The sequence below is a fragment of the Nomascus leucogenys genome, chromosome 8, assembly GCF_006542625.1.
Source record: "Nomascus leucogenys isolate Asia chromosome 8, Asia_NLE_v1, whole genome shotgun sequence".
NCBI classification, from domain to species: domain Eukaryota; kingdom Metazoa; phylum Chordata; class Mammalia; order Primates; family Hylobatidae; genus Nomascus; species Nomascus leucogenys.
The window spans coordinates 13,819,804-13,847,381 of NC_044388.1; the positions used below are offsets into that span (position 1 = coordinate 13,819,804).

The 27,578-nt window shown below is 44.4% G+C and overlaps 1 protein-coding gene across 1 annotated transcript in view; it reads right to left on the minus strand.

Annotated features, from left to right (window-relative positions):
- Positions 1–5,212: 5,212 nt before the first annotated feature.
- The window catches only part of IL20RB (interleukin 20 receptor subunit beta), a 42,440-nt gene continuing 20,074 nt past the window's right edge, over positions 5,213–27,578 (minus strand). The window contains exons 4-7 of the mRNA XM_003265272.4: positions 24,618–24,742; positions 22,125–22,275; positions 18,647–18,789; positions 5,213–6,183 (exon numbers count right to left, since the gene is read on the minus strand). Coding sequence (XP_003265320.2) covers positions 6,073–6,183; positions 18,647–18,789; positions 22,125–22,275; positions 24,618–24,742 — 530 coding nt within the window. The 3' untranslated portion in view covers positions 5,213–6,072. The remainder of the gene's footprint in view (positions 6,184–18,646; positions 18,790–22,124; positions 22,276–24,617; positions 24,743–27,578) is intronic.

Below are 27,578 nucleotides of genomic sequence, written 5' to 3' on the forward strand. Positions count from 1 at the left end.
GCAATCCCAGTACTTTGGGAGGCCGAGGCGGGCAGATCACTTGAAGCCAGGAGTTTGAGACCAGCCTGGGCAACACTGTGAAACGCTGTCTCTACTAAAAATACAAAAACTAGCCAGGTGTGGTGGCAGGTGCCTGTAATCCCAGCTACTTGGGAGGCTGAGGCAGGAGAATCGCTTGAACCCGGGAGGTGGAGGTTGCAGTGAGCTAAGATCACGCCACTGCACTCCAGCCTGGGTGACAGAGCAAGACCCCTGTCTGAAAACAAAAACAAAAACACACAGTAAGTGTTCCACCTCACTGGCCCTCCATAATCTAGACCTGATCCGGGGTGAGGCCAAGAAAGGGGGAAATCTATTCCATTTTGATCTATTTCCAATTGCAAGACTCAAAAGTTCAAGTGAGGCAGGGCGCAGTGGCTCATGCCTGTAATCCCAGCACTTTGGAAGGCTGAGGCGGGCGGATCACCTGAGGTCAGGAGTTCAAGACCAGCCTGGCCAACATGGTGAAACCCTGTCTCTACTAAAAATACAAAAATTAGCTGGGCATGGTGCCAGGTGCCTGTAATCCCAGCTACTCAGGAGGCTGAGACAGTAGAATCGCTTGAAGCCGGGAAGCGGAGGTTGCAGTGAGCCAAGATAGCATCACTGCACTCCAGCCTGGGTGACAGAGCAAGACTCCATCTCAAAAAAAAAAAAAGTTCAAGTGAGACAGTGAGCAGTTAATGTCAATGAAATGATTTCACCTGGGAAAGCTTGTCCTCATGATTGATGCAGGTGGGATGACATCAGAGGGGCCTACTTTCTGGGCTGTGATCTCCTAGGGCCAGAAACTCAAGATGATGTTTTGTAGGCCTAATCTTATACTAAGGCAATTTCATAGAAGACTGGCTGGCATCTCCAGGAAATTTGGAGGCATGTGGCCACTTCCTAGAGGAGCTGTTTTAAGTACAGACGCAAAATTTAGAAGTTGCTGAGGTTTGTTCAGGCACTCATTTCTCCAAAAGCCAGGGTTGGCTTTTTTGTTTGTTTGTTTGAGACGGAGTCTCTGTTGACCAGGCTGGAGTGCAATGGCAGGATCTCAGCTCACTGCAACCTCTGCCTCCCGGGTTCAAGCGATTCTCCTGCCTCAGCCTCCCGAGTAGCTGGAATTACAGGCGCCTGCCACTACATCCGGCTGATTTTTGTATTTTTAGTAGAGACGGGGTTTCACCATGTTAGTCAAGCTGGTCTCGAACTCCTGACCTAAGGTGATCCACCCGCCTCGGCCTCCCAAAGTGCTGGAATTACAGGTGTGAGCCACCGCGCCCAGCCACCAGGGTTTTTGTTTTTGTTTTTGTTCTTGGGGTTTTTTTTTAATGTAGTTGTTGTTGTTTGTTTAATTTTCTCAGTGAGGTCCAGTGAAGGAACCAGGAACATGTACCTACCTCCTCCACAATATGAGGATTTATACTTTTGCTTTTGGAGATGTTTGCAGGCACCTGAGAAGGCTCCTTGCTCAGTTCTTCCTCTAAGGTCCTCCTTAATGGGGTTTTACAACCTAGTCTTGCAACCTCTCACTGGGAGAGACAAGAAAGGTCTGTGTTTTCCTTTTGTGAGCCTCATTCTCCCACCTCTGGCAAGGATACGTTTTTCCAGGTTTTGTTGTTGTTGCTGAAGAAACTGGGAGTCCCAGGAGCCAGAAGAGAAAGCTGTAATTTGGGGCCAACTCTAGTGTTCCAGTTCCAAACTTCACAGGCTGGGCAGCACGCTGGTTTAACACGAGCAAGCAGCAGGCAGGCTCCTCCCTACTGATCTGTGCGGGGGCTGAGGAACACTCCAGGAAAGTCAGTCTAGTAAAGGGATCCTATAAATAGGTCACACAGAAGGGAAACAAAAAGACATCCAAAAAAAGTCTATTTCTGAGAGGTAGGGAATGGCAGCATGGAGGAAAGATCAACAGACAGGTGAGTGAGAGAGGCCAAGGTCCCAGCAAAGAGGGAGAGCCGTGGGTACAGCGTGAAGCCCCAAACCATGAGCTCGCGACAGATACAGACACACAGCGAGGAGAAGGTGGCTGCTAAATTCTAACTCCACCAGGGACAGTGGAGGTTTGTTAAGGACCAAGCCCGTGGAAACTGTGTAACTGAGTTATTCTAGGAAACCGACCTGAGCTTTCCTTTCTTCATCCAGGAAGTCCAGGGAGTTTCACTCCGAGTGGGAACAGAAAACATTTTCAGCACTGACCACAAGGTGGCGCCAGACGCCCGTGGATGTAATGGGTCTTCCCCTCCTGGTGAGCTCCGGAAGCTGGCCATGGGATCAAGTCCTCCAGATTGAAAGGAAACCAAGAGGTCTGCACGCCCGGAAAGTTACTCTAGCCTAAGGATAATATACGGCACAAGGAAAATAATAATAAACGTCTTTACTAAAGAGACGGGGAGGGTTGGCCCAGAGACTAGATCGGCAGAGTCTACAATTCTTCTGTGAAGGGAACTTAAAAGACTTTGCCACCGAACTTCTTGACAGGACAGGGAGAGCCAAGGGGGGAAAGACTGGACGTTGACGGGCGGAAAGGAGACTTTAGAGGAGAAAAAATGCCTTCTGACTGATGGATTTACATTTACTGGTATTCCTCATTGACACGATAAACGAGTCATTTGCCCAACATGACTGAATAACAAGTAGAAATGCATTCTATTCGATTCATCTTCTCTGACAATGCATTTTGGTAGCTTCCCTCTTCTTGGGTGTCATGGACTGATGACTTTTCAAATATATGGTACCAATTGTGCCAGCCAATATTCTCCTTCTGGTGCTTACATTGTCCCAACTTTGGCCAAGAGGAGCCCTGTATAGATTGTTCCTTGTGTAATTTTGAATGACCCTTATTTAATGCTTTGCTTTCTGTCCCAGAAAGGTATAGGTTTTCTAAGATTATCTTGTACATTTCAACTCCAGACTGACATGGCATCCACTACTGCTCCAAGAAACTTTGGCCCCTTTGGGAGAAAACTAACACTAGAAACCAAAATCTTGGCATTAAGATGCGTTGTGGAGGTGACATTTCTCCTGGGCCATTTCAGTGGAAAAAAGTCAAAATATTTTTAATGTAATGTTTCATAAAGACATGACTTCATATTAATATGTTTGATTCAGTTCCAACAGTGCCCTGTTCTTGGTCAAATTTGGGAGCCTACCATTAGCCTTCCTTTTCGCTAATCCTAAAATCTAGATTCTTATCAAAATATACAAAATATATATTATTTACTTGCTTTATCTGATAATAGTTGCAAAAAATACACTCTCAATACAAACAGTATAAATACTCAATAAAGTTTTCATTTTAGACTACATACACCTATGGATTTGTTGCCAAATTACTTTGATCTAGAATCTCTCATAATATCTCACTCCATGTGGCTATGCAGGGACTTATCTGACAGGTAGTTCTGGGTCCATTGTTTCCATCCACTTTCATTTTGAAGAGGCTGCAACCTGCCCCCAGCCCCCATTTTCTGCTCTACCTTTTCACTTTACCGTGACTTACAAACTCCCAATATACTAAATAATTCATTTAATAATAATACTTTGTTATTGTGTTATTATTATTTCTCCCTTACCCCATTGGAGTGTAAGCCTCATGGAGCAGGGATTTTATTCACTGGACCCTGGCAGTTGCACCCTAAAGGCAGGACTAAGAAAGCTGGGCTTGATTCTGGGGGCTCAGGGGACTCTACTGGGTTGGGCTGCAAGAGACAGTCTTCAGTGAAACAGCAGAAGCCGCTCTAGGCTGCTCCCAAATACTCATCCCCCCACAACACACACACACAGGTACTTCCCCCAATTCCTGCAGGACTCAATGAGAAGCTGTGAAAACAAAGCAAGCCAGTAGTGCTGAGCCTGAGCCCCTGGACTCAGTGACTGGGCATCTGGAGAGTTGGAGCTTCTAGAAAAAGAATGTGGCAGGAAGCTGTACCTTATGATGAGAGTGACCCGGCTCCTGGTTTGCCCACAGAAGTCCCGATTTACAGCTGTGGTCCTGCTGTAATTACTAATCACATTCCTTTTCACTCATGTAAGTGTCCGGGTGTAGGGATAAACGCATTGGATGGGGCAGGGAGGAGGCCTGGGGACTTGGGATAGAAGTGCTCCAGGGAAGAGGGAACAGCCAGCTGTAGAGGAGGCAGCCCCTCCACCATGGGGGGCTGGCAGATCTGGTGCATGGCTGGGGCTCCATAAATGCACATTCAGGGCAAGGGGAGACCCCAGAAGAATCAAAAGAGATTTCTGTGTACCTATAGATGCCAAAAAATGGATGGGCACTGGGACTAGTTGTGAGGGACTCAAGCAGAGGAAGATCAGGGTCCTTTCTCCGCTCTGCGCCTGGGCTGTGACAGAAGGATAGTGCCCCCCCACCAGCCCACCATAAGGGGGCAGGAAGAGAGAGGAGGGAGGATGATGACTGGAATAGTAATATGGTCTTTGTTTTTGCAAACTGAAAGTGTGTTTCCAGTTTAGGTCAAATATAAAATTAGCGCACACACTCTAACAAACAATACAGAGAAACATACAAAATAATACAAAGGAAAAGAAGGAACGGGTCTTCAGCGATCTCATGCTCCTGGAGAGACCCCTCCAGGCAGTGAAGGGCTGTGGGCCTCTGGGGAAACACCCGGTTGATGCCGTTAGACTGTCCCACCACTGGGCTGGCTGGAAAGGGCCCAGGAAGTGAGGGTGAAGATAAACCAACTCCGAGGCTCCAGAGCTTCGAGGGGGTTAGAAAGCAAGGCGCAGGCCCTGCCCATCAATCCCTTCACCCCTCAAGAAGTTTCCTCTCACCATTCCTTCTGTGTGGTTGGCTCTTTTCTTCACCTGGTGGGGGAAAGGGGTGGGTAGAGGTTTCCAAAGGTATCCTAAATGAGCAGACTAAGAGGGGCTGGGGATACCCTGACTAAGCTGTCAAGGAAAAGAGGGTTCCCCAGGGATTTCCTGTGGGGTGGGCCCTCCAGGAAAGGCCTAGGAGCACCTAACCAGGTGAAGCTTATGCCAGCTGCCTCAGTTGGGGTTCTCATGCAGCCAGAGGCTGCCCCCAACCAGGCAGCCCCGGGCTCTGGACTCCTGGGGCTGCTCCTCCCTCTCACCCATCCCCACCCCCACCTCTACCCCCAGTCCTCTTGACCAAAGGTGTCCTTTGGAGCCTCTCTGGACTTGAGGTTGACAATGTAACTAGAACTTTAAAGACCATTTTGGCCGGGGTGGCCCCTTTTTATTTGCTAAATTCTGTACTTTACCAACAGAAAAAAGGAGCACAACAAACATGCACGTTACTGACTTCTGCATTCTCGTGGCATTGCACACACACATTTCACCTGCTGTCTGCAGTGTGCACACACTGTCAACACTTTACAGTAGTTAATGGATCCTCTGTGTTCATGCGCATCCCATTTTCATTGCGGCTGTGACCTTCCTCCAGGTCACCTACCGTAGAGCTCGCTGAGCCATTCCCCTCTGCACCGGCATTGGGCTTGAAGTGAACTCAGCACCATTGCTCCCATGCTTCCTTTTCTCTCAAGGATTATTCTGGGAAAGTGGGCTCTCCAAGCCACCCAGTGTGTAGAGTCCTTGATCCTTCTCATCATACATTTATGTCCTGCTCTCCAGAAACACTGAATCAGTCAGACTGTAGAGTGTCACCAGTTTCCCTCTAGCCTTGCAAGTGCTGGGTGTATATATGTGTACGTGTGTGTATATAGAGAGAGACTCTGTGTGTGTGTGTTTAGCAGGTGTGTAGGTAATTCCCCCATTACAAATGAGAAAACTTAGGACCGAAGGGATGAAGTCACTTTTCCCAGGGTTGCTCAGCCAGCAAATGGCGGCCCCCAGTCTAGAGGTCACATCTCCTAAGCCCTAGTCAGTGTTCTGTTAGACAAACCACTCTGCTTCTGATGGTTGCTTTTAGACTTGTAGACAACAGGCTCTTCCTACTTCTCTCATCCCTTGTCCATGGTGGAAAACAGAAACACAAATTGTCCCCTCGTGGTTTCCATGTCATGCAGACCAGGTTCTTGGCTTCACCTGGGCCCTTCCGCAAACCTATGAGATCCAGGCCCTGAGGAGTTCCTCAGGAGACATCACAGCCGTGGCACAGGCATCCACCTCCTCCCTTCTGCAGCTGATTAACTTCTGGGGTGAATTGGTTATTTTCTGAAAAATAGTTTTCATTAATATTCATTAGACGATAGTAGTAGTAATACTAAAGAATGTTATTAAATTTTTAACTATGTGATTAATTAATTTCCAAGCAGCAAAAACAAAAACTGAAAAACAATTTCAACCCCTACATCAGGAGGTTCCAACATTTGCTAAGAACATCTCCCAGTTCACTACCCTACAGTTCCCTTGAAGCCCTGCTTGGTCAGAGTTCCTCATTCTAAGACCCTGCCCTACAAAAACCCAGAATGTAATTCTGGTTCTTAAAAAAAAAATTAAAGGCAGGTGCGATGGCTCACACCTGCCTTGGGAGGCTGAAACAGGCAGATCGCTTGAACGTAGGACTTAGAGACCAGCCTGGGTAACATAGCAAGTCTCCCTCTCCACAAAAAATAAACTAGCCAGGCGTAGTGGCACACGTCTGTGGTCCCAGTTACTCATGAGGCTGAGGCAGGAGGATCAATTGAGCCTGGGTAAGCTCTGATCACACCACTGCACTCCAGCCTAGGCAACAGAGCAAGACCCTGTCTCAACAACAACAACAACAAAACCCTAACCTTCTTCCACCAGAGAGCTCTGAGAATTATGACCTGGTCTGAGATGCTTTATGAACAGGACCTAGCATGGTGCCCAATACAGAGAGGATGTTCCATAAATGGGAGTCCCTTCCTTGCTCATATTTCAGGTTCCCACCATCTTCTCCCAGTGGCCCCAGTACACAATCATTACTAGTTGCAAACATGCAGACATCAACTTTTCAGGGGGACTCTCCCACCTATTACTCGCCTGCTCACCTCTGCCAAAATCTCTAGGTTCTTCTACAGTTATCTCTCTCAGCGCTTCCCCTCATCACTCCCAAGGGTACCACCTGGGCACAAATAGGCACAATGGTTTCCTCCATCTCAGTTCCTCAGGAGACATCAGCTTCATTGAGCCTGTCTCCCTTCACCCTTGTTTGCAAACAGGCAGCTACAGAGGCTCACTCTTGGTGTCCATGGGCAAATGCCAACAGGAAGAGACAACGCACAGCAGCGCTCACTAAGCGGGGGTGTTAGTGTGAAGCCCATTGACTCGCTGCTGCCAGTGCAGTCAGATATTCAGGACACTAACTCCCTATATATGCAGTGGTCATACATGATTATTTTTTAAATTCCAGAACAGTGCTGTCCAATAGAAATATAGCGTGAATCACCTATGCAATTTTTAAAATCTAGTAGTACATTTTAAAAGTAAAAAGAAACAGGTGGAACTAACTTTAATAATATATTTTATTTAACAAATATATCCAAAATATTATCATTTTAACACATCACTTAAAAAATGACTGAAATATTTTATATTCTTGCTTTATTCTGTCTTTAAAATCCATTCCATATTTTATATTTAAAATACATCCCAATTTGGACGAGCCACATTTCTAGTGTCTAACAGTCAGATACGACTAGTGGCTACTGTATTAGACAACACAGTTCTAGCACATTAAAGTAAAACAAAGAGCATAATCTCAGAATTTTGGAAGGTGCAAAACTGTGGTCCCACAGTTGAGAACTAATTTTCAAGCAAAGCTCAGCATATTTTATAAAATTGGAATCAGTTTTCAACATTTAAAAATCGAGAGATTTCTCATAAAAATCTAGATTTCTGGGCTTCTCATTTAAAACTTGGAGATCTGGCAGCACTGGCTCACACTTCCTCTTGGTAGCAACCTGCTGTCGCTGAGAAGATGAAACATATTTGCCATGATCCCCATCCCCTTCCCTCTTGAGTTACATTCATTGCACTGCAAGTTCTTTCCTTTTTCTTTTTTTTTCTTCTTTCCAGTGCCTGTGTGGACTCAGAGGCATCTGAGTTCACAAACTTGACTTTCTATGAAGCACGCAAGGTCATACTTGGATGGTTCATTGAAGAATTACTAATTAGGGGCCATCTTTATGCTTGCTACCTACATTACAGCAGAATGTGAAAGCAAGAAGAGAAAGAATAAAGTGAGTCACAGAAAGGAAACTGAGACCCTTTAGCACCAAAGCACCCATTCCCATGAAGCAATTATGGGTGCAAGACAAAGAAAATAAATTATATGTTTAAACAGAGAATATATACTGGGCAGAATAAATATAATTTTCCTTCCGTATATAGTTTTGCTTTAGATTGTTACTTGGTGGGATAGCGTTCCAATATGGCTGAATAGGAACGCTCCAGTCTGCAGTCCCCAGTGTGATTGATGCAGAAGATGGGTGATTTCTGCATTTCCAACTGAGGTACCTGGTTCATCTCAATGGGACTGGCTGGACGGTGGGTGCAGCCCACAGAGGGTGAGCTGAAGCAGGGCAGGGCATTGCCTTACCTGAGAAGCACAAGGGGCTGGGAGATTTCCCTTTCCTAGCCAAGGGAAGCCGTGAAAGGCTACCTGGAAAAATGGGGCACTCCCACCCAAATGCTGCACTTTTCCCAAGGTCTTAGCAACGGGCAGACAAGGTGATTCTCTCTTGTACCTGGCTTGGCAGGTCTCATGCCCATGGAGCCTTGCTCACTGCTAATGCAGCAGTCTGAAATCAATCTGCAAGGTGGCAGCCTGGCTTGGGGAGGGGCATCCGCCATTGCTGAGGCTTGAGTAGATAAACAAAGCAGCCAGGAAGCTCCAACTTATAATGGGAGACTTTAACACCCCACTGTCAATATTAGACAGATCAATGAGACAGAAGGTTAACAAGGATATCCAGGACTTGCACTCAGCTCTGCACCAAGCAGACCTAATAGACATCTACAAAACTCTCCACCCCAAATCAACAGAATATACATTCTCCTCAGCACCACATCAAACTTATTCTAACATTGACCACATAATTGGAAGTAAAACACTCCTCAGCAAATGTAAAAGAACAGAAATCACAACAAACTGTCTCAGAACACAGTGCAATCACATTACAACTCAGGATTAAGAAACTCACTCAAAACTGCACAACTACATGGAAATTGAACAACCTGCTCCTGAATGACTACTGGGTAAATAACGAAATGAAGGAAGAAATAAAGATGTTCTTTGAAACCAATGACAACAAAGACGCAACATACCAGAATCTCTGGGACGTATTTAAAGCAGTGTGTAGAGGGAAATTTATAGCACTAAATGCCCACAAGAGAAAGCAGGAAAGATCTAAAATTGACACACTAACATCACAATTAAAAGAACTAGAGAAGCAAGAGCAAACAAATTCAAAAGCTAGCAGAAGGCAAGAAATAACCAAGATCAGAGCAGAACTGAAAGAGATAGAGACACAAAAAACCCATCAAAAAATCAATGAATCCAGGAGCTGGTTTTTTGAAAAGATCAACAAAATTGATAGACTGCTAGCAAGACTAATAAAGAAGAAAAGAGAGAAGAATCAAATAGGCACAATAAAAAATGATAAAGGGGATATCACCACTGATCCCACAGAAATACAAACTATCATCAGAGAATACTATAAACACCTCTATGCAAATAAACTGGAAAATCTAGAAGAAATGGATAAATTCCTGGACACATACACCCTCCCAAGACTAAACCAGGAAGAAGTTGAATCTCTGAATAGACCAATAACAGGCTCTGAAATTGAGGCAATAATTAATAGCCTACCAACCAAAAAAAGTCCAGGACCAGACGGATTCACAGCCGAATTCTACCAGAGGTACAAAGAGGAGCTGGTACCATTCCTTCTGAAACTATTCCAATCAATAGAAAAAGAGGGAATTCCTCCCTAACTCATTTTATGAGGCCAGCATCATCCTGATACCAAAGCCTGGCAGAGACACAACAAAAAAAGAGAATTTTAGACCAATATCCCTGGGGAACATCAATGCAAAAATCCTCAATAAAATACTGGCAAACCGAATCCAGCAGCGCATCAAAAAGCTTATCCACCAAGATCAACTCAGCTTCATCCCTGGGATGCAAGGCTGATTCAACATATGCAAATCAATAAACGTAATCCATCACATAAACAGAACCAAAGACAAAAACCACACGATTATCTCAATAGATGCAGAAAAGGCCCTTGACAAAATTCAGCAGCCATTCATGCTAAAAACTCTCAATAAACTAGGTACTGATGGAATGTATCTCAAAATAATAAGAGCTATTTATGACAAACCCACACCCAATATCATACTGAATGGGCAAAAACTGGAAGCATTCCCTTTGAAAACCGGCACAAGACAGGGATGCCCTCTCTCACTACTCCTATTCAACATAGTGTTGAAAGTTCTGGCCAGGTCAATCAGGCAAGAGAAGGAAACAAAGGGTATTCAATTAGGAAATAAGGTAGTCAAATTGTTCCTGTTTGCAGATGCCATGATTGTATATTTAGAAAACCCCATCGTCTCAGCCCAAAATCTCGTTAAGCTGATAAGCAACTTCAGCAAAGTCTCAGGATACAAAATCAATGTGCAAAACTCACAAGCATTCCTATACACCATTAACAGACAGAGAGCCAAATAATGAGTGAACTCCCATTCACCATTGCTACAAACAGAATAAAATACCTAGGAATCCAACTTACAAGGGATGTGAAGGACCTCTTCAAGGAGCACTACAAACCACTGCTCAATGAAATAAAAGAGGACACAAACAAGTGGAAGAATATTCCATGCTCATGGATAGGAAGAATCAATATTATGAAAATGGCCATAGTGCCCAAAGTAATTTATAGATTCAATGCCATCCCCATCAAGCTACCAATAACTTTCTTCACAGAATTGGAAGAAACTACTTTAAAATTCATATGGAACCAAAAAAGAGCCCGCATGGCCAAGAGAATCCTAAGCCAAAAAAACAAAGCTGGAGGCATCACACTACCTGACTTCAAACCGTACTGCAAGGCTACAGTAACCAAAACAGCATGGTACTGGTACCAAAACAGAGATATAGACCAATGGAACAGAACAGAGGCCTCAGAAATAACACCACACATCTACAACCATCTGATCTTTGACGAACCTGACAAAAACAAGAAATGGGGAGAAGATTCCCTATTTAATAAATGGTGCTGGGAAAACTGGCTAGCCATATGTAGAAAGCTGAAACTGGATGCCTTCCTTACACCTTATACAAAAATTAATTCAAGATGGATTAAAGACTTAAATGTTAGACCTAAAACCATAAAAGTCCTAGAAGAAAACCTAGGCAATACCATTCAGGGACATAGACACAGGCAAGGACTTCATAACTAAAACACCAAAAGCAATGGCAACAAAAGCCAAAATAGACAAATGGGATCTAATTAACCTAAAGAGCTTCTGCACAACAGAAGAAACTACCATCAGAGTGAACAGGCAACCTACAGAATGGGAGAAAAATTTTGCAATCTACCCATCTGAGAAAGGACTAATATCCAGAATCTGCAAAGGGCTCAAACAAATTTACAGGAAAAAAAAAACCCATCAAAAAGTGGGCAAAGGATATGAACAGAAGCTTCTCAAAAGAAGATATCCATGCAGCCAACAGACACATGAAAAAATGCTCATCATCACTGGTCATCAGAGAAATGTAAATCAAAACCACAATGAGATACCATCTCATGCCAGTTAGAATGGCAATCTTTAAAAAGTCAGGAAACAACAGGTGCTGGAGAGGATGTGGAGAAATAGGAACACTTTTACACTGTTGGTGGGAGTGTAAATTAGTTCAACCATTGTGGAAGACAGTGTGGTGATTCCTCAAGGATCTAGAACTAGAATTACCATTTGATCTAGCAATCTCATTACCTGGTATATACCTAAAGGATTATAAATCATGCTACTATAAAGACACATGCACACATATGTTTATTGTGGCACTATTCACAATAGCAAAGACTTGGAACCAACCCAAATGTCTATCAATGATAGATTGGATTAAGAAAATGTGGCACATATACACCATGGAATACTATGCAGCCATAAACAAGGACGAGTTCCTGTCCTTCACAGGGACATGGATGAAGCTGGAAACCATCATTCTCAGCAAACTATCACAAGGACAGAAAACCAAACACCACATGTTCTCACTCATAGGTGGGAATTGAACAATGAGATCACCTGGACACAGTGGGGGGAACATCACACACCAGGGCCTATCAGGGGGTGGGCTTGGGGGAGGGATAGCATTAGGAGAAATACCTAATGTAAATGATGAGTTGATGGGTGTGGCAAACCAACATGGCACATGTGTACCTATGTATCAAACCTGCAGGTTGTGCATATGTACCGTAGAACTTAAAGTATAATAATAAAAAAAAGATTGTTACTTGGTGATATAAACTTTAATGGAAAAAATTCTTAATGTCACATTTCAGAGTGCAACCATCACCTACTATAAAATTTTAGACGTAGACATGAAATGTTTCATCCATATAGATAAATTAAACACAAACTCAGTAGACTCTTTTGAAGAATGGTCAAGGATTTCTGATTGGTAATTTTCCATGGTTTAGTCGGAAAGATGAGTCGACTTTGCAAGGATGGCTAGAAATCACTTTTTAATAGTTTGGGGTATTATCTGTAAGTAACACAAATGTAGAAATGCAGCTAGGCTATGCTAAAGTCATAGCGGAGAGAGGGAAGGTGGCAGTATTGATTCACAGCTCAAGAATGTGTGTGGGATTCAATGGACACTAGTGATCTCACACAGCACTGTGGGGAAATGCATAGACTCAGAGAATTTGTCCACTTTAAAAATCTTAGTGTGAAATAAGAATAAATGTTAAAAGCCGTACAGAAGGGAATGCACGTAGGAACAGCCATCAGAATGATGTAGGAAGAATGGTAACAGAGAACAGGGAAGCAAAAGTAGTCAAGGGTAGTTATGTCTATCTGCCATGGATGAAATTGGTCATACTGTTATAGAGTCTTCCAGTCTCTGGTCTCATCTAAGCTGTTTCGTTTTCTCCAAAAGCTGATTTTAGGGTGTGGCTCATGATGCATCAGGATTCCTAGGAGATCTTACCAGTTGAGGACTCTTCTTGTGTACCTGAAATCCTGTAAGTTATTAACCCTTTACAGATTCTTTCCCTGTCTCTTTACCCTGTTCCTCACTAACAAGGCACTGGGTCTTGGGAAGATCTTCGTTCACCTGATCTTGAGGTAGAGAGAAAAACTCTTCTGGCCCCCTGATAGAACTAGAAGAGAAAACATAAGGGAGAGTGTTAAGAGTGTAATTGCCTGTAAGAGTAAGCATGGGCAGCAGAGTTCAGAGAGAAATCACAGCAGAAGACCACCTGGTGGAGCCCAGCTGAGGAAGGTTAAGCTTTTTACCATGTATGAGAAAGAAGAGCTATTGATATGCCTCAGCCAGAAATGCTCCCTATCATTACCATCGCTTTGGATTAGGTCAAGGGATTCCTTTTTTATTGCAGGTTTCTACTTCCACTTATGTCAGGAGAGCACCAATCAGATCAACACTCCTCAGATTACAGCTTTTAAAACTGACCCAAATATTAAAAACAGATTCCTTAAATCGTGGTAGAGCAACTAAAAATTCATGCTTGGAAGAAGAGAATGTCACTGGGTGAGTTTTCCATTTTTCACAGCTCCTTGCCTGAAGGCAGGTCCCACTTGGTGCCATAAAGAGACTTACTGTTTTTGAAAAGCCAAAAAACAGAGACTGGTGCAAACACAGAAGTTAGAAAATAAGAGGAAAAAATCCCAAAAAGGAGAGAGCCAGAAAAGGGGAGCTACAATTCTGTACATAAATTCTGCCCAAATATCTGATTGACCTTTGAACTGTATGAGGTGCAGGTGTCGGGAAAGCTCCTACCAGTCTGTCTAAGGCTAAACAGTTTAATAGATATCAACTGCCTACTGCATAGGAGACCAAAGTTGAGTCTTTCTTCCAAACTAACTGCTTACTAAAGCAAATAAACAAACAAAAAAATCAATAGTTTTCAGAGGAACATAACAGAATCCAAAATCTCTATAACATATTGTTGGCAGTATCCAGACTATAATCCAAGATCACTAGACATACAAAATATAGGAAAATGTGACCTAAACCAAATAAAAAACAATCAATAGAGGCCAACCTTGACATGATCTACCTGATGAAATTAGCAAAGATTTTAAAGTAAAGCAGACAAAGGTATTATAATGATGCTCAAAGACAGAAGAAAATATTCTCATAATAAATGACCAATTAGAAAATCTCAGCAAAGAATATTTACTATAAAAAAGAAACAAATGGAAATTCTAGAATTGAAAAACACAATATCTGAAATTTAAATACAAAATTCACTAGACGTGCCTAAAATCAGACTGGTGATAACAGAAGAGTCAGTGAACAAGAAGATAGGTTAATAAAATTATTCAATCTGAAGAATAAAGAAGAGGAAAAGAAGTTTTTTATAAAAGCAAATGGAGCCTCAAGGATCTATGGAGACAATATCTGAAGGTCTAATATAAATAAGATTGGACTCACAGAAGGAGAGAAGAGAATGAGACCAAAAAAAAAAAATACCTGAAGAAATATGGGCTGGGAGCAGTGGCTCATGTCTGTTAAGCCCAATACTTTGGGAGGCCAAGGCAGAAGGTTACCACTTGAGCCCAGGAGTTCCAGACCAGCCTGGGCAACATAGGGAGAACCCCATCACTACAAAAAATCAAATAATTAGCTGTGGCCAGGTGCAGTGGCTCATGCCTATAATCCCGGCACTTTGGGAGGCCAAAGCAGGAGGATTGCTTGAGCCAAGGAGTTCAAGACCAACCTGGACAACATAGCAAGACCCTGTCTCTATATAAAATTTAAAAATTAGCTGGTTGCTCTGTCACATGCCTGTAGTCCCAACTACTCAAGAGGCTGAAGTGGGAGGATCACTTGAACCCAGAAGGTCGAGGCTGCAGTGAGCCATGATCATGCCACTGCATTCTAGCCTGAGTGGCAGAGTGAGACCCTGTCTCTAAAAAAAAGAAAAGAAAAAAAATGGCTGAAAATTTTCCAAATTGTAGCTTAAAAATATATACATGTACAGATTCAAGAAGCTCAATATACTATAAGCAAGATAAATATAACGCAAACCCCATCTAGGCATGTTATAATTTAACTGGTGAAAGCCAATGGTAATTTAAAACCAGCAAGAGAAAGAGAACACATTTCACATAGGGGAACGATGTTAAAAAAATCATGGCTGTTTTCTTATCAAAAACAATGTAAGCTAGAAGACAATTAAACAACACTTTTAAAGTAGTAAGAGCTGGCTGCAGTGGCTCTCGCACATGTCATCCCAGCACTTTGGGAGGCCAAGAAAGAGGATTGTTTAAGCCCAGGAGTTCCAGACTAGCCTGGGCAACATAGCAAGATGCCATCTCTATTAAAATAAAATGTTATTATTTTTGAAATATTATAATTATATTTAAAATGAAAATATAGTAAGAAAAAATTGTCAACCAAGAATCCAGCAAAAATATCCTTCAAGAATGAAAGCAAAATAAAGACATTTTCAGATAAAAGAAATCTAAGAGAATTTGTCACTAGCAGATCTACATTACTAAACCTATAACAAAAAGTCAAGAGGTTTTATAAAATGACAGGAAGCCCATACCAGATGGAAATGCAGATCTCAGAAAAGAAGAAAGAGTTCCAGAAATGGTAAATATGTGGGTAAATATACAAGATTATTTTAAATACCTTAAAAATATATATGACTATATAAAGCAAAAATTATTCCAAGATTCTTACATTTCATGTGAAATGATATAATATTAACTCTAAGTAGACTGAAAAGTTAAGAATATGTATATTGTAACTCCTAGGACAACCATGAAAAAGTAATGTGAAGAAGAATAACTAAAAAGTCACTAAAGTGAAATTCAAAAAAAATTTTTAATTAACCCAAAAAGAAGAGAACAGAAAAAGAACAGAGGGCAAAAAAAGAAAAAGAAAAAAGAAAATAAAATCATGGACCTAAATTCAACCATATCAATCATTATATTAAATGTTAATGGAGGCTAGGTGCAGTGGCTCACACCTGTTATCCCAACACTTTGGGAGGCCAAGGCGGGTGGATCACCTGAGGTCAGGAATTCAAGACCAGCCTGATAAATATGGTGAAACCCCGTCTCTACTAAATACAAAAATGAGCCAGGTGTAGTGGCGTGCACCTGTAGTCCCAGCTACTCGGGAGGCTGAGACAGGATTCCTTAAACCCGGGAGGTGGAGGTTGCAGTGAGCCGAGATCATGCCACTGTACTCCAGCCTGGGTGACCGAGCAGGACTCCGTCTCAAAAAAAAAAAGTTAGTGGACTAAAAACACCAATTTAAAGGCAGAGGTTGTCAGAATGGATTTATACCAAAAAAATAATTATAACAGAAAAGGCTGACTATATGCTGTCTATAAGAGACACACCTTAAATATAAATATACAGATAGATTTAAAGTAAAAATATGTAAAAAAATAAAAAAGATATACCATACAAACAGTAAGCAAAAAAAAAGATATACTGATATCACACTAAGGAATATTACCAGAGGTAAAGAAGAACATATCATAATGATAAAAGACTCCATTACTTGGGAAATCATAACAAAATTTGAATACACTTAAATGTCAAAATGTGAATACACTTAAAACAGAGCCTCAAAATACATTAAGGAAAATCTGACATAAAGAGAGAAACAGGCCAGGTGCAGTGGCTCACGCCTATAATCCCAATACTTTGAGAAGCCAAGGTGGGTGCATCATGAGGTCAGGAGTTTGAGACAAGCCTGGCCAACATGGTGAAACTCCTGTCTCTATTAAAAATACAAAAATTAGACGGGTGTGGTGGCAGGCGTCTGTAATCCCAGTTACTCAGGAGGCTGAGGCAGAAGAATTGCTTGAACTCAGAAGGCGGAGGTTGCAGTGAGCCAAGATTGTGCCACTGCACTCTAGCCTGGGCGACAACAGTGAAACTCCGTCTCGAAAAAAAAAAGAGAGAGAGAAACAGACACGCCCACACTCATAGTGGCATTTCGATATCCTACTCTCAATATTAAAACAACTATACAGATAAAAATGACAAAGATTATCTGAACAATACCATGAAACATTTTGACCTAATTGATATTTATAAAACACTTCCCCAATAACTGCAGAATACATATCCTTTTATGCTTCCAGGTACTTTGGGACTCTCACATTCTTGCTAAAGGGTAATAAAGGCCCACCCTGTTTCCCGGGGTTTGATATATCCCATTGCCTTTATGCATAGCAGTAAGCCATTCAGTGATTCAGAGAAGGATGGAGGGGGAACTGATAAAAAGGACACTGCCAAGCTTTGTGAAAAGAAACGAGTCAATAAATATAAAGCCTTAGAACAGTATCTGGCACTTAGCTCTGTATTAGTATCAGCTAACGTCATTATGACTACCTGGAAGTATGGGAAAGAAGGGAGATCTGGCATTAGGATAACAGAGTGGAGGGGTGTCCTGAAGACTGAATTATAGTGAGAATTATTCCTCCTGTGTAGGGAGAGAAAGCAGGGCCACAGAGACGTCACAAGGATGACTCCTTTCAGAAAGAGTGACTCCAGGCTGATAAGGAGCTATGGGCGTGTATAAGTTGCGGGTAGTTCTGGCTTTAGTTGTTTTTCAGAAGCTGACGCTGGCTCCCTCTTCCCAGGAGAGAACTGTGAGAATTCCCTAGGGTGACAGGGATGGGGCTTTTTGATTTTGTTTTTGTTGTTTTTGTTTTGTTTTGTTTTATTGCACTGCTTTGTGTGGTTGAGGTCTGGGGGTTGGGGGGAAACATCTGGAGAGGCAGCCAGAGAACATGGGGGAGCTGTTGGAGGCCTACTTTTGCGTTTCCCCCACCATTGCATGGGTGCATGGGTCCTATACCCATTGGAGAGACCCAGACCTGTGGTCCAGGGCCCTCAGGAGTAAGATAAGACTTCTGACCTCATGAGGATCTGAAAATACAGGTAGGGTCCCCTAACTCAGGCAGTCACTATGAAGGTCCAGGTTGCTGTCCCTTCACCCCACCCTTCCCCACCAAAATCCAAGCACAGTCCATGCCTCCCATGTACATCTTCTTCACTCTGAGAACAATGAGGCTTTTGGCATGTGGATTGAATAAGTTGGGTTGGAACATGTTATTGGGTGTAGCTGCTGTTACAATTGTGGGAAGAGGCCAAGAATGCTCAGCAGGCCAGTCTGGGAGGGTAAGACCATGAGTGACTCCTTAACGCTGAGCATCCTGGGCTGGGCAACACATCTCTCTTTGCCATCCCAGGCCCTGGGAGAAAGCAGAAGTGGCTTGCCTCAGGAAGGTCACCACGCCCTGGAGAAGGGAGATTTCTTCCAGTACCTCTAGTTAGAAATGAAGTCTTTTATAAGTATTCCTCTCCCCTCTCTGTGCAGATGCCTATAATCTCATAATAGAAACATGGAAATATGTGCCCATGCCCAGCTAAGGCCCAAACTACATCTGGTCAGTGTTATACTGAAAGGAATAAAGAACTATTCTATTACCAAGGTGTCTGGGAGGACCACCACGGGGCAACAGGAGTACTGGAGCAGCTGGCCCATTTTCCAGACAAACAGTGGCACGACCACAAGGATCAGCATGAAGCCAACAAAGGCAAACAGGGCCAGTACCAGGGGAATGGCCTCTCCTGGAAACAAAAGATAAAAACAGGCTTAGAAAACAGCAGCGAAGATTAAAACTTCAATCCTGAGCCTCCCCCAGTTTCCTGGAGTTGACTTTGCACATTGGCTAAGACGGCAGATACCAGCATTCTGAGATTTGATGTGTGCCCTAGTGACCAAAATTACCACCATTAAAAGCATTTTTCTAGAATCCAGATTAAGGCACGGTTTCCAGAAAGCCCCAGGGAAGATTAAAATCTTTTTCTTGTGACACAAAAGGGAGGAGTATCATGTGTTAAGCCAATTGCTGTGTTAGCACGTACCTTGGCACCACTGCCAGGAGGAAGGCGGAGTGCCAAGCCCTGGGCAGGATGAGGGGGAGGTATTGAAAGAGAACAGCACAGAATGGGGCTGGGCGGTAACTGAAAACAAAGTGTGTTTCACAATTCACTCTTGGCATTGATTCATGTTATGGAGGAAATGGTTCAGAAAACAGTCAGAAAATAACTGCAATATATCAAGACCCTATTTTGTGTGCTAGGGCTACTACTGCCTTCCAGAACTATGCTGGGGGCTGGACGTGTAGTTGCGTGTTCTTCACAATGAGTGCGAGTATCCCTGCTTTTATAGAAGAAGAATCTATGCTCAGAATGGTTAAGTGGCCTACCCCAGGTTACCCAGGTAGGAATGGCTCCAAAGCTCACAGTCATTCTATCAAATAATTGTAGCAGAAAAGGCCAGATCTGAGCATCTGGAGATGCGGAAGAGGGGACAGGTTATTTTCCCATCTCTCAGTTCTATGTAACCTTGAGCAACTCAACTAGCCTCTCTGGGCCAGGCTACTCCCCTGCAATGTGAAGGGTAGCCCAGTCAATGAGACTGGGGAAGCTGGTGGACTTGTGGCTGGGGGCACTGTACATTGTTTCAATGATTCTGGAAAATATTTTGGTGGTACGCATCAAGAGATACACAACTGTTCATACCCTTTCATCCACTCCTGCAATTTTTTATTTTTAATTTTTGTGGGTATATGGTAGGTGTACATATTTATGGGGTACATGAGATGTTTTGATACAGGCATGCAATGTGAAATAAGCACATCATGGAGAATAGGTAGCCATCCCCTCAAACATTTATCATTTGAGTTACAAACAATCCAATTACACTCTTTAAGTTATGTTAAAATATACAATTAGGTTATTCCTGACTATAGTCATCCTATTGTGCTATCAAATAGTAGGTCTTATTCATTCTTTCTGTTTTTTTCGTGCCCATATCCCCACTTCTCCCCAACTCCTGAAATTTTAATTCCAAAAACTAATTCCAAAGAAGGAAACAACTATATACATGTCAGTTCTTAGCAACATCTGAACTAGAGCAACAGCCTTTCATTTACATATATTGACATATACATATGGTTTTTGTTGTTTTTTTTTTGAGACAGTCTCGCTCCGTCACCCAGGCTGGAGTGCAGTGGCGCAATCTCAGCTCACTGCAACCTCTGCCTCCTGGGTTCAAGTGATTTTCATGCCTCAGCCTTTCCAGTAGCTGGGATAACAGACGTGCACCACCACGCCTGGCTAATTTTTGTATTTTTAATAGAGACAGGGTTTCACCACAATGGTCAGGCTGGTCTCAAATTTCTGACCTCAGGTGATCCACCTGTCTCGGCCTCCCAAAGTGCTGGGATTACAGGCATGAGCCACCACACCCGGCCCTTTAAAAATGAGGTAGAACCATCATTCTGAGCAAACTATCGCAAGGACAGAAAACCAAACACTGCATGTTCTCACTCATAGGTGGGAATTGAACAATGAGAACACATGGACACAGCAGCGAGGAACATCACACACCAGGGCCGGTCGTGGGGTGGGGGACTGGGGGAGGGATAGCATTAGGAGATATAGCTAATGTAAATGATGAGTTAATGGGTGCAGCACACCAACACGGCACTTGTATACATATGTAACGAACCTGCACGCTGTGCACATGTACCCTAGAACTTACAGTGTAATAAAAAAGAATGAGGTAGATCCATATGTATTGACATGAAAAGATGTTCACAGTGTACTACTGAGTGAAGACAAGCCACGTACAGAGTAGTAGGTACAATATCACCCCATCTACGTGTGCGAGCACTGGTACCACACAGACAACGCCTGGAAGATTAAACGCCAAACTCACTGACGGAAACCTCCTGAGTGATGTGCGCGAGAACGTGGCACACTCACCTCTTCATTTATTTATTAAAATGAGGTCTCGCTATGTTGCCCAGGCTGGTGTTGAATTCCTGGGCTCAAGCAATCCTTCTGCCTCAGCCTCCCAAAGTGCTGGGATTACAGGAGTGAGCCGCCATGCCTGGCCCTCCTCTTACTTTATATGCTTTGGTGTTGTTTGGATTGTTAAGCAAGCTTGACTTGTATGATTTTATAAAGTAGCATAAAATAGCAATCAGGAAATCTGTATGAAAAATGTTATGGATATGATATTTGTGAAAAAGCAGGCACAAAATGCATATGTTATCGGACTACAGCATGTGCCTACACATGGCAATGACTGAAGGATGATGCCCTAAATGAGCCGGGCATGGTGGCTCACACCTGTAATCTCAGTTCTTTGGGAGGCCAAGGCCCAGGCAACAGAGCAAGACCTTGTCTCTACATATGAAAGAGAATACATTTTTTTTAGAAAGAAAAATAAATAAATAAATATACTACATAATTAAGACAATAATTAGTCTTTTAAAAAAGATAATAGTTCTTTTTTTAAAGACTAAAAGGCTACACACAAAAATGTAACTAATGATGTCTGAGTGACAGATCGTGGGATGTAGGCTCTTGTTTGGTTTTGCTTCTTTTCAAAGGGTTTTTAAACGTTGTAGGTTTTCTGACCTTAAAATATTCAAGGGAAAGGAGTAACTCAAACAAGAGGATTCTCTGGGCTTTCCATAAGGTCCCTTCCAGATGAAGAAGGCTGTGGTGTTATACAGTGGAGCGCCTCCTTCCAAGGTTGGACCCTCTGAAGCCTGTGGCTGCCTCTCCTGCAGCCCGCTCTGATTCACAGGCGGTAACTATCTGATAAACCAGTCTTGCAACACCTGGTCCCCAGGCCCAGGAAGCTTTGAGGGGGAAAGTGTTTCAGACAGCTGCTCGCAACCCCACCCAGCCCCGGGGTGGACTCCCACCTCTAGGGGAATCAGAGTGACAAGCATAACTTCACCATAGGAACCCACCCAGTCCCTGAGGGAGGTCAGTGAAATCAAGGAAAAACTCAGAACCAAAGGAACCCAGCAGGCCTCTGAGATACGCCAGGAGAGGCTACCACCTGTGCAGGGCTCCAGGGACAGAGAAGGCATCCTTACCTTGCACCTCCACACATTCTATCTGGCTGAAGGTGCTGTACCTCCCAATGGCCTTCACGAATGTCTGGGCCTTCACACAGTACGCAGCCTCTGGCTCCATGGTTTCTAGGTGCACTGGGATACCCCCACTCCTCACCATTTTGACATGTTCCTTTGACAGACCAGAAAACACAGTTATTGGCCAAGTGCGGTGGCTCACGCCTGTAATCCCAGCACTTTGGGAGGCTGAGGCTGGCAGATCACCTGAGGTCAGGAGTTCAAGACCAGCCTGGCCAACATGGTGAAACACCCCATCTCTACTACAAATACAAAATTAGCCGGGCATGGTGGCGGGCGCCTGTAATCCCAGCTACTCAGGAGGCTGAGGCAGGAGAATCACTTGAACCCAGGAGGCAGAAGTTGCAGTGATCCAAGATCGTGCCACTGCACTCCAGCTTGGGCAACAGACCAGGACTCTGTCTCCAAAAATGAAAAAGAAAACAGTTATTCCCAGAAGGCAGCAGGACTGCAAAGGGCAAAAAGTGCCAGGGAAGGAAAGTTGCAGATACTTCCTTTCCGGATGCACACAGAATGTTCCCTCTGACGCATACATTCATTCAGGCGCTCATTCATTCAATCATATTTATTAAGTACCTACTATACGCTAGGCACTGCTCTAAGCACAGGGACCTAGCATTGAACAAAATGGACAAAGTCCTTGCTCTCATGGAGCTTACATGGGGTGAAACAGACAATAAAAAAATACACATCAGGTGGTGATAAGGACTGTGAAGGAAAAAGCAGAGCAAAGAGATTGTAACGAGGAGGCACCACTTTAAACAGAGTGGTTAGAGAAGGCTTCTCTGATAGGGTAACATTTGTGCAGAGACCCTGACTTGAGCAGGGGCTTGGCATGGCCACTGCTGCCAGGGAATCAGTGCAGTGGAGCCATGGGCAGCACCTCCTCACTCATCCACCCATCTGTCCATCCGTCTGTTCACCCTTCCACCTCCATGCCCCTCCCTGAGGCTGTGCTCTGCATCTGAGCCTGTGGAGGCTTGCCTGGACCAAGCCTAGATGACTCAGGGTACATGCCCCCCTCTTAGCCCTGGCCCTGCCAGTTACCAAGGGTGGGTAGTGGGCTCCATCCCAATGAATCTGAGGGAACTGCATGCTTCCTCCTGCACAGGCTCTGCCCTGTCCCCAGCACTACTCCATCTGCCTGGCTGGCAATGCCATATCCTACCGTGGGCTCTTGCCTAGCGGGGGTAAATACTGAAACCCAATGTTGTACCTGCCCACACCACCTTTCATGGGAAGCTACCCAACCTACAGCCCTCTTTGAATGGGTGGTGAGGCACGTGCTCTGAGTCCAGATACTGCTATAAGATCAAGGGTACCCTTGGCCTGAGAAGGGTCCAATCAGGGGTGAGCTGGCTACCAGCAACCCCTGAAGCTTGGCCTGATAAGACGAGCAAGACCAATTGGATTCTTATTCTGAGGATTTGGTCTTGGGAAACTGAATACCAAGAGCTAGAAGCAGGGACAAAGAAGAGAGGACACAGTGAGGAGAAGTCAGGCCTGAGAGGCCTGGAGGGGCTGAGGGCACATCATAGGCATGAGTAGGAAGCATTGATGAGGGATCACAGCCTGGAATAAGCTAGAAAAGTGTGAAAGAGCAGGGACCCACCAGAGGGGAGCAAAGGCCCTGGGTAGGTGAGGCTGTAGCCTGGCCCTGAGCCAGCTCCGTTCATAGATCTGTGAGAGCTCCTTATTGCACCGTATTAGTCCTTGTGATAAAGCCTATCTTTGCTTGTGCTGCCTGGAGTGGGCCTCTAAGCTTTGTCACCACATGCTTGGAAAGAGGCTCCACAGGTCTGAGTGTCCCCTAGTTCCTGCTCGTGCTCCACTCCTCATACTGCTGCTGCTTGTCTGGCTATTCCCTCTGTGAAGGCTGGCCTCCCACCCATCCCAGGCTGCAGCACCCTTCCCATGGGGAGGGCAGCACCCCACCTGGGCAATCTGCTCATAGTTAGATGGGTTTACTCATAAGCCAGCTCCTGGATCCCTGCCTCTACCTCTTCACCTTGCCAAGACACACACCCTCAGGAGGTTTGTACCAGCCTTGTGTGCTTTTGAAATCATCATGTTGATCTAGAAATCCTGAATGCTGCCCCTAAGTGGCTGAGGAGATGAGCTGATGAGGGAGAAAAAAGGCATTGAAAAGATATTGTGGGTCCAACTATGTTAGAGTTTAGGATAAGGGGGCAGCCCCACACTTCAGCAGCTCTGGCCTGGAAATGCTCCCAGCCAAGGCATGATTGAATGGACCAAGGCAGTTCTTTGGAGAAGAGGCTGATGGGGTGGTCAGCATGCTCACCTTTTGCACACTTCACCCAGGACTGCTCATCCCCAGGCCACCCAGTGAGCAGGGGCCGCCTTCCCTTGCTCACCCTCAGAAATCTGTGCCTGCTTTCCCGAAGCCTGACCCAAAGGCCAAGGCTGGAGTCTCACCTCAGCACCAGGCTCCCTCCTCCAGTAGGCCACAAGGAACTCAAACTGGGGCCCCAGGTCCTCCAGCTCAATAACCAGGTGAAAGCCATCTTTGGTGATCTCCATCCCAGGTGGGGTAAGGATGGCTGTTGGCAAGACAACAGGAGAGTCAAAGCCAGCCCCAGACAGGGCTGATTTCCCTGGAACACAGTGACCGGGTCATCTATGGAAATATGTCAGTCTCTGTAGGGGAGGAAGGGAGTCTGCTGTAGCTTCAAGCTCATGGAAACATGTACACGAATACTCTCCTGTATGCAGCAGGCGCTCAGTAAATGCTTTTTGAGTGATGAATGAATGAAAAAACAAATGACAAATACTATAATTCTCTTCTTTTTTAATCCTTTAATAAAGTCCACTGTTCCTTCTCCAGGAGGCACATATACACAAGAAAAGTGATTAAAAACTCCAGTAAACATTATCTCTTGCTCTTTCAAAATTTTATGATCCACGCCCCTCCTGTCACCGCTTTTTCAGCAGAAATTGCTCCTCACTTTGGCTCATCTAAGTGAGCAGATGCTATCTTTTAATGCTTGCCAAATGCCTATGTGAGATCAGGTCTATACTGAACAGCCAGGCCCGGTCTTTGCCCCTTAGGAATGAGCATACATGGCAGGGCCATGTACATTCCCACAGCTCACACAGATCTGTGGCATGTACTGGCTACTGATAACTTTCACATATCAGCAGATGAGCAGCCTGTGAATAGGGTTGGCCATTCTATTCTCAGCCCAATTCTCAGCTGGCAAGTCACTGGCTTTTTTTTCTTTTTCGGACAGGGTCTCTGTCACCCAAGCTGGAATGTGCAGTGGCACTGTCATGGCTCACTGCAGCCTGGAACTCTCAGGCTTGGGTAATCCTCCCACCTTAGCCTCCCAAGTAGCTGGAACTACAGGCACACATCACCACACTCAGCTAATTTTTTTTGTAGTTTTTGTAGAGATGGGGTTTCACCACATTGCCCAGGCTGGTCTCAAATTCCTGGACTCAAGCAGTTCGCCCACCTCAAGCTCCCAAAGTGCTGAGATTACAGGAGTGAGCCAATGCGCCCAGCCCGCAGGCTTTTTACAGATTCTAATAATCAACTCTAGAAATTATAGCATAAGCACAAACACCATCTTTCATATTGCAAGGTCCCCAGCAGAGAGGCCCACAGCCCTTGTGGATACCTTCCCATCAGCAGACCAAGAACAGAAGGGCCCACACAGATAGTCTCTACACCCTGGTTACTGGTGATGGAGTTATACTTGCCTCTCAGACCCAGATACTGCAGGACCAGAAGGGCCACCCTGATCATTGGTCTTCGATTGGAAAGTGGGGTGGGGCATGTTCTGGGCTAAATCTGCCTTTCCTGGGGTCAGTGGACACTCAGAAGAAAGGCAGTTCCTAGAGGGAGTTTTCAGAGACAAAGCCTTTCCCCCTCGCCTCCCTCATCAGAGAAGTGTATATGCCTGGTTGTTGAAGAGCTACCTGGACAGGGGTCAGGAGGACTTGGGAAGCCAGGGCCAACTGTGCAAAACACGGTCAGTCCTGAGGTTCATATGACCACATAGCACCACTAGCACTACCTCTGAAACACCTTCAGAAGGGAAACAGACTTTTTGACTCCTTGACTTTTCTGTCAGATATGATTAGAATTGGGTCTTCTGATCTCCATCTTTATTGAGACCAGAATTAGAGAAAATAATCAGAAGTTTCAGTTCAGAGGAGAGTTGTTTGACAGCGTTGGGGCAGGAACCTCTGTCCTATGCCTTCTGCATGCTTATCTCATTTAATCTGCCCAGGAAGCTTTAGAAGGTAAACATTGTTCCTGGGTTTTTTTTGTTTTTTTTTTTTTGTTCGTTTGTTTTGTTTTGTTTTGTTTTGTTTTGTTTTGTTTCTGAGATGGAGTCTCGCTCTGTCGCCCAGGCTGGAGTGCAGTGGCGCGATCTTGGCTCACTGCAAGCTCCGCCTCCCAGGTTCACGCCATTCTCCTGCCTCAGCCTCCAGAGTAGCTGCGACTACAGGCGACGGGGTTTCACTGTGTTAACCAGGATGGTCTTGATCTCCTGACCTCGTGATCCACTGGCTTCGGCCTCCCAAAGTGCTGGGATTACAGGAGTGAGCCACCATGCCCAGCCTAACATTGTTCCTGTTTTACAGAGAGATTAAGTGACATGCCCAGAGTCACAGAGTTAATCTACAGACTTTGAGCCCATTTCTTTCTACATTTCTACCTCCCTTGTGTGGGGTGTTTAGCCTCTTTACTAGTGGATCTCAACCCTGGCTGTATATGAAAATAATCTGGGGAGAATTTTAAATTCCCAGTGAATAAGATGCATGCAGATCATTTAAACCAGACTCTCTGGGGAACAGCCCCAGGCATAAGTGATTCTAAAGCTCCCCTGTGACTCAAATGTGCAAAGTTAAAAACCTCTGCTCTCAATAAAGTTTCCCTTTAAGAGTGGGGACCCTCAGCCAGGCGTAGCGGTTCACATCTGTAATCCCAGCACTTTGGGAGGCTGAGGTGGGCGGATCACCTGAGGTCAGGAGTTCGAGACCAGCCTGGCCAACATAGTGAAACCCTGTCTCTACTAAAAATACAAAATTAGCCAAGCATGGTGGCACATTCCTGTAATCCCAGCTACTTGGGAGGCTGAGGCAGGAGAAACGCTAGAACCCAGGAAGTGGAGGTTGCAGTGAGCTAAGATCGTGCCATTACACTCCAGCCTGGGCAGCAACAAGAGCGAAACTCCGTCTCAAAAAAAAAAAAAGAGAGAGAGAGAGAGAATAGAGATCCTTTTCAGGAGAGCCTTAAATCAAGATTTTTCACATTCCTGGGGAGAAGTCTGAGTGGCCTTTTTCAAATGGAAGAGGACAAACTTAATGCCCTTAAGAGATCATGACGCCATCCCAGCCCATTTGCTTGGATCTCATAGAACCATA